Genomic DNA, 13074 nt, shown 5'->3' with positions numbered 1-13074 from the left:
TTGTGTAGTAGCTTTCCCAAAAAAGATGAGATCGCCAGTGAATGCCAAGTGGGTAATGCGTTCCCCACCCCTGCAAAGGGGGATACCCTCTTTCGATTTTCTGTGGCTTTTCAACTTGTCTACTTCACATACATATTTAAAGAGTTATTATTATTATTATTATTATTATTATTATTATTATTAAACTATACACATGGTTTTTTTTGTTTTGTTTTTTTTTTTTTTTTAAGAAAAATGTTGGTTTTTATGTTCAACTATTACTGATGACCCTAGGAAAGGAACAAGAATTGGATACGTTACATCATCACTATTTATTGGTGATTGCATCATCACCACAAATTAAAGAAAAAAAAACAAAAAAAAATAGTGAGATTCCACTCTTCTACTGCACAATAGAGGCAGTTGTTCAAATGCAACACCTTGGAACGTCTTGACATAGAACACAACACATGGTTATGTGTTTTGAGGTCTTTCAAAGTGTTGGATCTGAACCGCTGCCTCTATTGCGAGAGAAAGAAGAGCATTTGAGTTGGATAAACTAGAAAGGAACAAGGACTGATCAATGCATTGCACTATCAATTAGCCATTGGAAGATTTGACTTTCAATTTTTTTTCCCTATTTCCAGTATCACTCACCAACTGAAATAAAGAATAGAGAGAAAGGGGAGCATTTTGTGTGTGAAAGAGTGATGATGAAAGAAGAGAAAGTGATGAGATGAGGTTGTTGAGGATATGAATTCCCAGTTCCCACCCTATAAAAGTCGAATAGAGAATATTCTGACTTGTTGAGTATAGGTCTTTTGCATCATCTCAGCCGTGGCCATGGGTCAGCCCCCTGTTTATCCACCTTTGACCAATCCTATCATCGTCGCCGGACCCCAATTCTGTGCTCCCAATTACACTGTCACCATTGGCGACAACATCCTCTTCACAGTCCAGCCTCGCCTCTTAAGTCTTCATTGCCGTCTTGTTCTTCACGACGCCAATGGCAATCCCATCCTCACCATATGCGAAAGAATGTCAGTTTTAAAAGTTTGTCTTGATCCAAAATTGGATTTCTAAGTCTTCCTTTCTATCAGTTCATTTTTTGTTATTATCATTATTATTATTATTTTTTAGATATTGAGTTTACATTGGAGATGTGCAGTGTTCACGGGAGTGAGCTGCAACTCGAAAAATGTGTTCTTTGCTGGTAATACTGAAGAGAGAGTTTGTGATCTTAAGGTCAAAAGGATCTTGCTGAAGGGCTCTTGCAAGATTTATGTTGGAGAATCTTCTAAAGCCAAAAGGCAAGATGAATGGAAGAAAAGTTGGTCTACTACCCGGGTTGAAGCCAAAGAAATAGAATAATTCACTTTCCACTTGGGTTTAAAAATACCTTCTTAGATTTTAGTATTTTTTTTTTTAAAACTCTTGAAGATTCTATTTTTTCACTATCAGCAAGGTTGCAAGGTGGGTAATAGCTAAATATCTTGCAGATGAAGGTTAACCTTATCTAAACACAGAACATCGAGTCCTTATAAGACTGGTTTTCAATTAGTTTTCAGTACTGAAGAAAAATTGAAAATAAATTCTCTCAAGTAGTTAGAAGGTTTCTAGTGGGACTCCAAAAAAAAATAATAATAATAAATAAAAAAAAAATGTGAGTTTCAAACACTAAGGAAATTGGTCCATGTCTAATATTATTATTTATTTATTTTAGAAATTGATCCATGTCACATTCCTAAAAAAATGGACTAAATGCTTATCATGTTGAGTTTCCCGAATACCTTTAAATGACAAATTTGAGGACAAATTAAAATTGGTACAAGAAGCTTGATCCATTTCACATTCTCAAGAAATTTGAACCAAATGTTTATTGTGTTTGAGTGGTTTGAAGAGATGAATATTAGCTCTGTCTTCAGCATTTTTGACCTCTATCCTATGGTGATCCCAAAACTCCAATGACAGATTTGAGGATGAATTCTTTCAATGTGGGAGAGAATGATGACATCACTCTCTACTAACTCCTCTCCATCTCCAATGTCTCTTTTAGGAGTGCACATGGGTCCGGTTGGGCTAGGTTTTTAAAACCCTAACCTAAAACCTTCATCCCCTTAATTGGGCTCGGGCCCAGTCCAGCCTGCCAGACCTGAAAAAAATCAATCCTAACACGCCCTCAAGGCAGGCCGGGTTGAATTGGGTTTTTACATTTATGTCAGGTGAGACCAACAAAACCTACTTTAATCTTAACAAAGCCTACTTTAATCAAATATATAATATGGCATATATAATATGCACAACTAAAATTCAAAAGCTATATATATATATATATAAACACATTATGTACATTATAAATCATATTATATAACTAGAGTTAAAATCAGAATTGGGTTGGGCTGATCTAGACAGGCTAGGCCTCAACTCAGGCTCAACCCAACCAAATATATATTGTTTATTTGGGAGGTTCATTAACCATTGGAGAGCTATTGAACCCCTTTTAAGAGTTTCAAGAGTTGAGTGAGTCCTCTGAGGAGTTATTTATCTTTTATACTTATTGTTTATAGAAAATACTTTCCAAGTTCGTTCTTCACTATGGATTTTCTGTGCCTTTTAAACTTGGTCTACAGCACAGACACATTTAAAGAGAGTTTTTTTTTTTTTTTTTTTTTAAAGAAAAATGTTAGTTTTTGTGTTGAACTATTACTTACAACGCTAGGTAAGGAATAAGGATTGGATGCATTGCATCATCACTATTTATTGGTGATTGCATCATCATCACCATAAATGAAATAAAAAATAAAGAGATTCAGCTCCTCTATTGCCTAATAAAGGCGGTAGTTCATGTTCGACCCCTGGAGTGTCTTGACAAGAAATCTAATACACAAGCATGTATCATGAGATCTTCCAAAATGTTGGATCTAAGTCGCTGCCTCTATCGTGAGAGAAAGCGGAGCATTTGGGTTGGAAAAACTAGAAAGGAACAAGAAATGACAATTGCATTGCACTCACTATCAATTAGCTATTGGAAGATTTTTTTTCCCCTATTTCCAGTATCACTCACCAACCGAAATAAAGAATAGAGAGAAAGAGGAGCATTTTGTGTGTGAGAGTGATGATGAAAGAAGAGAGCAATGAGATGAGGTTGTTGAGGAAGTCAAGGATATGAATTCCCACCCTATAAAAGTCGAATAGAGAATTATTCTGACTTGTTTAGGTCCTTGGCATCATCTCAGCCGTGGCCATGGCTCAGCCCCCTGTTTATCCACCTTTGACCAATCCTATCATCGTCGCCGGACCCCAATTCTGTGCTCCCAATCCTGTAGATCTCACCATCGGGAGCGAAGCTTTTTCCTTAGGGGGCAATTACACTGTCACCATTGGCGACAACATCCTCTTCACAGTCCAGCCTCGCCTCTTAAGTCTTCATTGCCGTCTTGTCCTTTACCACGCCAACGGCAATCCCATCATCACTATGCGAAAGAATGTCAGTTTTAAAAGTTTCTTTTGATCCAGAATTGGATTCCTAAATCTTCCTTTCTAATAGTGCCTTTTTTGTTATTGATATTTTTTTTTTAGATATTGAGTTTACATTGGAGATGTGAAGTGTCCAGGGGAGATAGCTGCAACTCCGAAAATCTGTTATTTAGTACAAAAACGTCTTCTATGATCCAATTTCAGACGGAACTGGATGTGTTTTTGGCTGGTAATACTGAAGAGAGAGTTTGTGATTTTAAGGTCAAAGGGAGCTTGCTGAAGAGCTCTTGCAAGATTTATGTTGGAGAATCTTCTAACATCATCGCCCAAGTAAGTTAATTAGAAGATAGTCTCTGTTTCTAGGACTGTGGGGCTGTGAAAAGAAATACTTGCCCTCAGAAAACAAAAACAGGAGTTGTGTCTGGACATGGACATGGACATGGAAACACTTATGGATAGGGTTTCTTGGATTGATTGATGTGCAGATGCAAAAGAAAGGGAGTGTTGAAAGCATGCTGTTTGGGAACAGCAAATTCATGGTGAATGTGTCTCCGAATGTTGATTTAGCCTTCATTGTTCCCCTCATCATCATTTTTAGCGTGGTTGACAAGAGTACAAAACAATTTACTCATCAAATTTTTGAAAATGCAGTCGATGAAACAACTGGGTGAGTAAAGTGAGAGGGAGAAGAGTATAATTCTATCTTGTTTGTTTGAGTGCACAAATGCTTATATAGCTTTTCCAATTTAGGCTTTTTTTTTTTTTTTTTTTTTTGTGGAGGGGGTGGGGTGGTTGATTAGGGGTAAGAAATTTAGTCACAGAGTTGATAGAGAATGAGAGATGAGAGATAAGAGATAAGATTAATGGTCTCAACTAAAGACAATTCAAGAAATATTAGTTTAGTTTCTTGGTTTTTCCTTCCCTTCATTCTGTTAATATTTTCAGCATTAATCAATAATCACAAGCCAACAGTAACCAAGTTGTTACTACCATATGTATTACAAACTTCTCCTTGCGTACATATCGTCGCACAAAAGAAAAAAAAAAAAAGGGCAAAGTCTCACAATTTCACTCTCTTGTGATTATATTTCCCATCTTAAATATATGTAAAAAAGATTATATTCTCTATTTCATGACCTTGTTTTACCCTTGTTTCCAAGTTTCAGACTCTAATGCAGCTTGGAAGGCAAGGTGCCGGCACGCACGCATTGAGGAAGCGTTTCTGCAAGAGGGGATATATGCTGGTCTTCTTAGTGTGTTTGTTATCCAATAAAAGGACTTTCTCCTATTTGGGGGAGTGCATTTGGGGGATTAGTCAGGTCAGAGATCTGGACACCTTCATTAGCTCAAATAAGGACCTTAGTTCCATGTTTCCATCTTTCGAAGACATTTGTGTGTTGTTTCGATTGTTATTGTTGTAATAAGTATTTGAAATGACAACTGCCTAGTGAAAATGGTATAGTCTGTAGTACGCAAAGCCCTCACTCATTAGGAGCTCTCGAATTCGAGCCTCTTGGGTGTTACCTTTCCCCCTCTTTCTATTAAAAATAAATAAAATAAAATATTGGAGAGTAATTACAATAATACGACCCTTGCCAAGGCTGTTGTATGCTAATGTGAGAGTCTATTGTTTTAAATTAGAATGCTACCTCTTGATGTAGGTACACACTAATGGGGAAGCCGTCAATGAGAGGGCATGCCTGAGTATCTTCAGAGTGAAGTAGCATAATCTTTTCGCACCCACTGTGTCTAAGATTTGACACACGCTAATTAATGGATAGCATTCTTTTCTTCCATTGATTTGATTACCCATTATCTAATTAAATTAAATGGGCCCTTGATACTTAACAAAAACCATAGAATAACATAAGGCCATTACCACTTAGAAACCCCATAATTTAATAAAGTCCCAACCAATCAACAAGGGCCATGACCCATAAAAGATTCGTCACGATCCTCTTCATGCAGTGACAATTTCATTGATACTTGAACAATATAGAACTGATTTTACTATTCACTTCCATTCTGAGACAGAACGTTTAGCAACAACTGATCATTTGAACCCCGAATCCTCTTCCCACGTGGGGAGAGAATTTTCCTCCACATATACCTATTTAAACGACATGTGTCCAAGTAACAACCGGCAACCTTTTCTTCAAACTGCCATTTTTTTTTTAAATAAAAAAAGGTGAGAGAATCTTATTGGTTTGGTGTATGAAACACTAGATTTGCGGGCTAATGGGAGGGTGTGCAGGAGCATATCCAGCACATGTCATGGGGGGCAACGCAATCTTTTTGCACCTTGTACAGTTTGGGAGTTTTCTTCACCAGACTAGCAAGGTTCTTTTTTCCATAAAAATTTCTGGAACTCTCATGATCACCATCTTCTTCCCCACTCATAATCTCTCCTAACCCTCTTCCTTGCAACATCACCCATATGAGAATCATTCTTGTATGATCCTGATTCACACACATGGAATCCACTACGAGGCCTCTCTTATTGTGGATTCTACATGTGTGGATCAAGATCGTACAAGAATAATCTTGTACGAGAAACACATCTACACTCCACAGTCCTTTATTTGATTAAAACGGCACAAATGCTTCTTTATCAGAGTTAGTGAGCCTGATTAAGAAATAGAGGTAGTAAGCCTAATCCTTAATCGAATATTTTATTTCTTTGCCTATGACCCTATTTATGAGGGAGGAGGGAATGGTACGCTATTTTAGTTTGATTGTTGTTGGACATCCCCATGATTTTTATGGGTTGTTCAAAAAATTTCTTATATTTGCTTGAAAGACGAAAAAGAGAAACAAGCAACAATGCAAAAGTAACAGAAGTAATTTTTTTTTTGGTAAAAGAGATAGAAGTAATTCCCATCTTAGATGCATGGATTGCAGCATGTCAAAGCATTGGAAATATTCATCACAAAATATACATGTTAACACATGTAAATAAGAAAATAAAATTTTTATTTGAATCACAAACAAACCGAAGTTGATATCGTCAAAATCAAACACCATACATGGCATCAAGAACCTGAAAACATATGAAGAACCTAAGGCATTGGTGGGTAGAGTCATGCCCCAATGCCTTAAGGTTCATCATAAGTTTCCAGGTTCATGATGCCGTTCATGGTGTTTGAGTTTGATATTTGTCAATAGTTCAGAGAAATATTATATTTTCCTTGTTACATGTGTTAATAAATATAATTTGGTCAAGATTGTAGAGTTGCTTGATCATTTGCAATTCTGATTAAAAAAAAAAAACCTGTTCAAAGAGTGTTCTCTATTTTATTAAACATGAAAATAATATATGTGAGTGATTTTGTGTTGAATAATAACAAAGAAAGATGCACTATTACTTTAACACTTGGATTGGAGAAACTTGAAAGAAACGAGGATTGAATACATTGCATCATCACTTTCTTATTAGATTTTTTTTTTTTTTCTCTTGATGAATAAAAAATAAAGTTGATGAAAGAGTAGAGTACAAAGATAAAGTACAAAGCAAGATGAATGAAAAAATAAATAAAAAAATAGAATGATTCACCTTCCCATTTGAATAAAAAAAACTTTTTTTTTCTTCTAGATTTTAGTATTTTTCATAAAAATTTTAGAGATTCAATTTCTTTAGCTGCCAGCAAGATTCCAACCTGGGTAATAGCTAAATTTCATTCAGATGAATTGAAACTTATTTAAACACAAAACAACTGATAAGAGTAGGATACATAAAAACCAGGGGATGAGAGGGGAGAAACCAAGGGCCCATTTGATAACGTTTCTGTCGTTTCTGTTTCAAGAAACGGCAGAAACATAAATTTCTGTTTCTAGAAACAGAAACGGAATTGAAGGTGTTTGATAAGTCATGTTTTTAGAAGTCGATGGTAACTAGTGAAAGAATTGCCACAAGTCGTTTCCAGAAACGACGAAACAAGTTCAACTTGTTTCGCCTGGGTCGTTTCTTGAACCATAAATAAGTAAAAGTTTCTATTTCTATTTCTAAAAATAAGTGAAACGAAACAGTTTTATCAAGCGCTTTTTACTCCGTTTTTTCTGTTTCTCCAGAAACAGCAGAAACGTGTTTCTTGAAACGTTATCAAACAAACCCCAAGTCTTTCCTTATTATAAAAGTTGACTAGGGAAATTTTCTGACTTGTTGGGAACATCCAGTCCTTTACTCCTTATAAATTCATCTTTTGCTTTCAAGTTCAAATTTAAAAAAAAAAAATCTTTGCTTTCTATTCTATTGTATTTTGTTGTAGAAACCCATCCCTGTCAAGCATCGTCTCTGCTAAGGCCATGACTGAACCCTCCAATAATCCACCTTTTACCACTCCTGTCATCGTCGTTGGACACCAATTCTGCATTCCCAACCTTGTAGATCTCACTATCGAGAGGAAAATTTTTTCCTCACATGTACGCCACTTGTCCGTTGCCGACGTTGATGGCAACATCCTCTTCGAACTAAAGCCTAACCACTTTAGTCTTCATGGCCGTCGTGTCCTTCTCGACGCCAATGCATGGCAATCCCCTCCTCTCTATGCGAAAAAAGGTTCCGATATCAAAGTTTTTTCAAATTGTAACATATGTTGTGATTCGGAACTGATCGGCTTGGATTGATCGATCGATTTTACTCTTATTTTTTATTATATTATTTATTTATTTAATTTCAGATATTGAGTCCACAATGGAGGTGGGAAGTGTACATGGGAGATAGCTGGGAGTCGAAAGATCTGTTATTTAGTTTACAGAAGTCTTCTTTGTTCCATTTTAAGACGAAACTGGATGTGTTCTTGGCGGCTAATACCAAAGAGGAAGTTTGTGATTTCAAGATCAAAGCGAGCTGGTTCGAGAGATCTTGCACCATCTTCATCGGAGAGACTGAAAATGTCATTGCTGAAGTAAGTAAAAAAAGGGGAGGGGGGTGGGGTGGGGGGAATACTGTGATTAATTATTTTATTTATTTATTTATTCTATCCTTTTTAGTGCTGCTGATCAATGACCAACCTATTGCACGCTACTTTTACACATAAACACACTCACACACACTATGATAGGAGACGATCCCATGATTAATTACTAGCCATCTCCAGAATTAGATGAATAATGAAAATAATTGATTGATTGATGCGCAGATGCATAAGAAAGTGTCATTGGTGAAGGAAAATTTCATTGTGACAGCGTATCCGAACGTCGATTTTGCATTCATCGTTGCCCTCATCGCCATTCTCAATACAATCAATGAGGAGAAGGAACACACGACTGGGTGAGAGAGAGAGAGAGAGAGAGATAAAATTCTACTTTGTTTATTTGTGTATGTAATATATGGGAATGATCAATGATCTTTCTCAGGCCGTCTCAAATCTATGTTAATATATGTTTATAAACCTTTTCCATTTGTGAAGGATTTGGTGTTATTGATCCTTCTCATGTCGAGTATTGTTCTAGGATGATTATTTTGAAGCAGATTTCTGTATCTACTGTCTTAATAATTCAGTAGTAATGGTTTAGAGTTTTTCCAATGATTTCATATCGAATGTTAGAAAGAGTAAAGGAGATATGGGGGAATATTGAATGAATAACAGGAAATAGTCTCTCCACAAAGTGGATAAGATTGTGTATGATCTTTTTTAGACCTGCTGCACTGATGAGAGCTTTGTGCACTGAGTAATTTTTTTTTTTTATTATTATTATTTTTTTAAGTTAAGAAATGAAACCACAGGGTCCATGATATAGTCAAATTGACTCCAAGTATTACAAGTTCACACTCCAAGAGATACTAATCAATTATGGTGGGTTGTCCAGAAAAGGAAAACTCGGTCATAAAAAATTAGATATTCTTGAACAATTTGTACTACTAAAAACCTCTATTATGGATTTCTGATCACATTCTTCATAGGCCCTCTTATCTATTCCTTCTCCGAGCTCGGGTTATGGAAGAAGGAACTGAAAATAAGAATTAGCAACAACTGATTTTATTACGGGACAACCATGATGTCTATATCGATTTATTATGCGCCTCTGCATCTAGCATTGGATAGACCTAGCTCATACAATAACTGTCCTCGTTCTTATCGATGGATGTGGTGTCTTGATCGGGTTTTACCTCCTAATATGCTTGAGTCTTGTAGAGCTTGTGGGGGATCATTAGGAGGATTAGAAGATCTAATTAAGGATCTAGTGGAATAAAGTGCTTCCCATACTGTTCGTTTCTCCTCTTCTTTTCCTAGAATCTAGTGAAAGTATTGGCTGACATGGTACCCTGGTTTGATGTGGTTTGGCTCGAAAACAACATGCCTAGGCATAGTTTCAGACAAGTTTCATCGTTTAAAACTTTAATGACAAGATTAAATTGCATGAGATCAAGACAAATATATTTGTGGGTGAAAGTTGTCTAGGTGCGTATCACTCTCTCTCATCTCAACTCATGAGATGCACAAAAATAGCCACTTACCTGTGGAGAATAATGTTCACTTTTTGCACTAGATGCAAATTATGAAGTCTTATCGCATATTTAAATAACTTCCTTTCAAGAAACTTTATGAGATTTTATAATAATTGTAATGTGGAATCTTTAATCTCTTTGATGGCAAGCATGTAATAATAATAATAATGTGCATTCATAACAACTGTGATATGTAACAAAGGAGAATACATAATACCCATCTATTATGTTTTAAAATATCACCCAAACAATTAAAGCACCAAAAAGGACTTTATTCAGCCAAAACAACAATTTTTATGGCCAATCAATATTTTGTGTAGTCAAATAGAACTAATATGTCCAAACATCACCTTATAGTATCCAAATTTAAATGGCCAAACAATACCTTATAATATATAAACTAGTGTTTACATGTGCTTAAATGGCCTAACAGGGCTTATAGTACCAAAATTGGTATGCTCGGATTATATGTTGTTTGTGCCCTAAAGAACAGACTTTTTGTTCTAGTAGTTGCTGCACTTGCTTGATGGGCCACACTGCGACACACTCGGGCTGAGCTCAAATGATAAAAGAAAATAATAAATAATAAATAATAAATAATATACATAGGGAGAGGGATAGGTATCCCACCGATATCAAGTATGCTAGCGGATAGCACCAATAGGAACACATGATGGAATATCATTTAAGAAGGATATGGGGATCATTTTAGAAAAAGGGAAGAGAGAGATAGACACAATGGGTGCTAACATACTTGATATCGGCGTCATACCTAACATTTTTCCATATATATATATTTATTTATTTATTTATTTATTTATTAAGTAGGCACACTCATTCAGAACACCCCAAAGGAGGTGACTGCAGCATTATATTTTTAATGTTTGGTCGCTGCTGGTTAACAAGCTCCTCCCAATGGTCATATGATTAAGAAACACTGCTCTCTTGGGAAATATTGATGAGACACGTGGATCGACCAATTGCCTATTTAAGCCGATTGACCAAAAGACAGAAACCATGTATAAAACATGCATGCATTTGTGGGAAATGAAAACAAAAGAAAACAAAAGGAGTTTTGGGTCTTAACTTCATTTTAAAATCTTTAAATATAATAATTCCTCCACAATATTAAAAATACGTACCATACAAAACAAAACAGAAATTGATGAACATATTAGAACAAGTAGGACATATCGTTGTAGATGATTTTTTGGATTTGAATATTTGTATTAGTTCTAATAATACTACATTAGCGATGTCACTGGGCCGGGTTGGATTAGGTTTCTTAAAATTCTACCATAACCTTAGGTTATCTTAGCCCAGGCTCAACCCTGTCGGGATTAGCCTAACTCAGCCTAGCCTTGATGGACCTTGATTGGGCGGGGGCTTAGCCCAGTTCAGTCCAGTCCAGTACCATTGGTTACTCAGTTGCTTAATCTTGATGCATTACGAAGGCTAAAGACCAAGGTTTTCGTGTGTGTGTGTGTGTGTATATATATATAGATTGTGTAAACCAAAGACTTTTTTCTTATCTTTTTCTATAAGTACCAATTTATAATTATTAACATTTTTATATTATTATGTACTTAATATGCAAGGTTTGGTTGGGTTGAGTTGGGATGGGTTGGGTTGGATTGGGCCTGAGTTGACTCGGGCTTAAAATTCTCAACCCTAGCCCATCTTATGGGCTGAAATCTCAACCCAGGCCCTGTTCGGGCTCAGGGTGGGTTTGGGCTGACTGGACTTTTCCAACACCCCTATACTACATAGTATGAGTGAAGTCAACTTCTTGAATCATTCCTCATTGCCATAGCTAACTGACTCACCATGCATGCCTTACCATTTGACCATATTGCTCTCTTGTTCTCTTCCTTATTTCAAATGTCTTTTGCATATGTTCCTTGAAGTTCCCTTTTTTACTTGAGCACAACCCAAGTGTGTTCCAACATATATATGGTCTAGTAAATGAGTGCAATGGTTATTAGTTGGTCTTGCAACGTTGTTTTATCTTGGATGTTGATTGGTAAAAACCTTGTTTTGCACCATAAGGGGCACATACAGTCTTTAAAAGAGTGACAAGTGATACGATTTGGCCCACCGATGTCTTAAGGTTCTTCATATGTTTTCAAGTTCATGATGCTGTGTATGGTGTCTGAGTATGTTAATGCTGGCTCGGTTAAATGTTATATCCCTTTGTATATTTAGGTCAAACTTGTAGAGTTGCTTAATTGTTTGCAATTTGATTATCAAATTTAAGAAGAAAAAGTCCCATTCAAAGAGAGTGTTTCTCTATTTTATTAAACTCAAAACCGATAAATGCATGTGATTTTTGTGTTGAAAATTAATAAACAAAGATATAATAGTTGGATTTTTATTTTTATTTTTTTAAGGGGGGAAAGGATTGGAGAAACTTGAAAGGAACAAGAATTGAAGGTATTGCATCATCATTATTTTCCCATTAGAAGATTTTTTTTTTTAATGTGAATATAAAAATTAAAAATAAAAACATAGAACAAAGATAAAAACCGAAAGCAAGACAAAGGAGACCCCTATCTAAACTAGATATCCCTATCTAGTTGCAGAGAGTTTTTTTATGTTTCAAAGCACAACTTTTAGTTTGATTCTTTTTTGATCCAAATGACTCACAATTAAGGCTATGTTTGAGAAACAAAAAAAGAAAATAGCACAAAAAACATAATAAGATAAAAATCATAATAACACAATATTTTTTTGTGTTTATCTCTCTCCTGAAATTCAATATATATATATATTTTTTCTTTTTTTAGCTTCCAAACATTGCCTTAAAATTAGAATAGACACATGATGGATCATTTTATGTATAAAACAGCAATGATGACATTTTCTTTTCAATCATCTTGGGAGGGAGGGGGGGATGAAAATATTTTGTTTTTAAATCTCTTGATTTGAGTGTGTAAGAAGCGAATGAAGAGATATATCAATTGTCGCCTCTATACACAGCAACTCTAAATAAAAATTGGGTAGAAAGAGCACGCAACTTTAGAGTAGATACTGTGGAAATAATATGGTCCAATGCCTTAGCTCTTTTTGAAATAGTTGAGGTAGTCAAAGATACTAATTCACTAATTCCCACCTTAGAAAAGTTGACTAGGAAAATTTTCAGCCTTATTGAGAAAATCCAATCCTTATAA

General features: G+C 35.6%; 1 protein-coding gene across 1 annotated transcript; it reads left to right on the top strand.

Annotated features, from left to right (window-relative positions):
- The first annotated feature begins 822 nt into the window (after positions 1-822).
- Positions 823-1350, top strand: LOC122089058 (protein LURP-one-related 15-like). Its single transcript, XM_042658482.1, has 2 exons — positions 823-1032; positions 1120-1350. Exons 1-2 carry the CDS (start codon positions 823-825, stop codon positions 1348-1350), a joined length of 441 nt encoding a protein of 146 aa, XP_042514416.1.
- Positions 1351-13074: the final 11724 nt, after the last annotated feature.

The sequence above is a fragment of the Macadamia integrifolia genome, chromosome 9 (assembly GCF_013358625.1).
Source record: "Macadamia integrifolia cultivar HAES 741 chromosome 9, SCU_Mint_v3, whole genome shotgun sequence".
NCBI classification, from domain to species: domain Eukaryota; kingdom Viridiplantae; phylum Streptophyta; class Magnoliopsida; order Proteales; family Proteaceae; genus Macadamia; species Macadamia integrifolia.
The sequence above is the reverse complement of the archived record's forward strand: the minus strand, read 5'-3'. Positions and strand labels throughout refer to the sequence as shown.

Coding starts and splice junctions, on each gene's coding strand:
- LOC122089058 (XM_042658482.1), top strand. CDS start 823: ATGGGTCAGCCCCCTGTTTATCCACCTTTGACCAATCCTATCATCGTC. Junction 1,033..1,119: donor AAAGAATGTCAGTTTTAAAA/GTTTGTCTTGAT, acceptor ATTATTTTTTAG/ATATTGAGTTTACATTGGAG.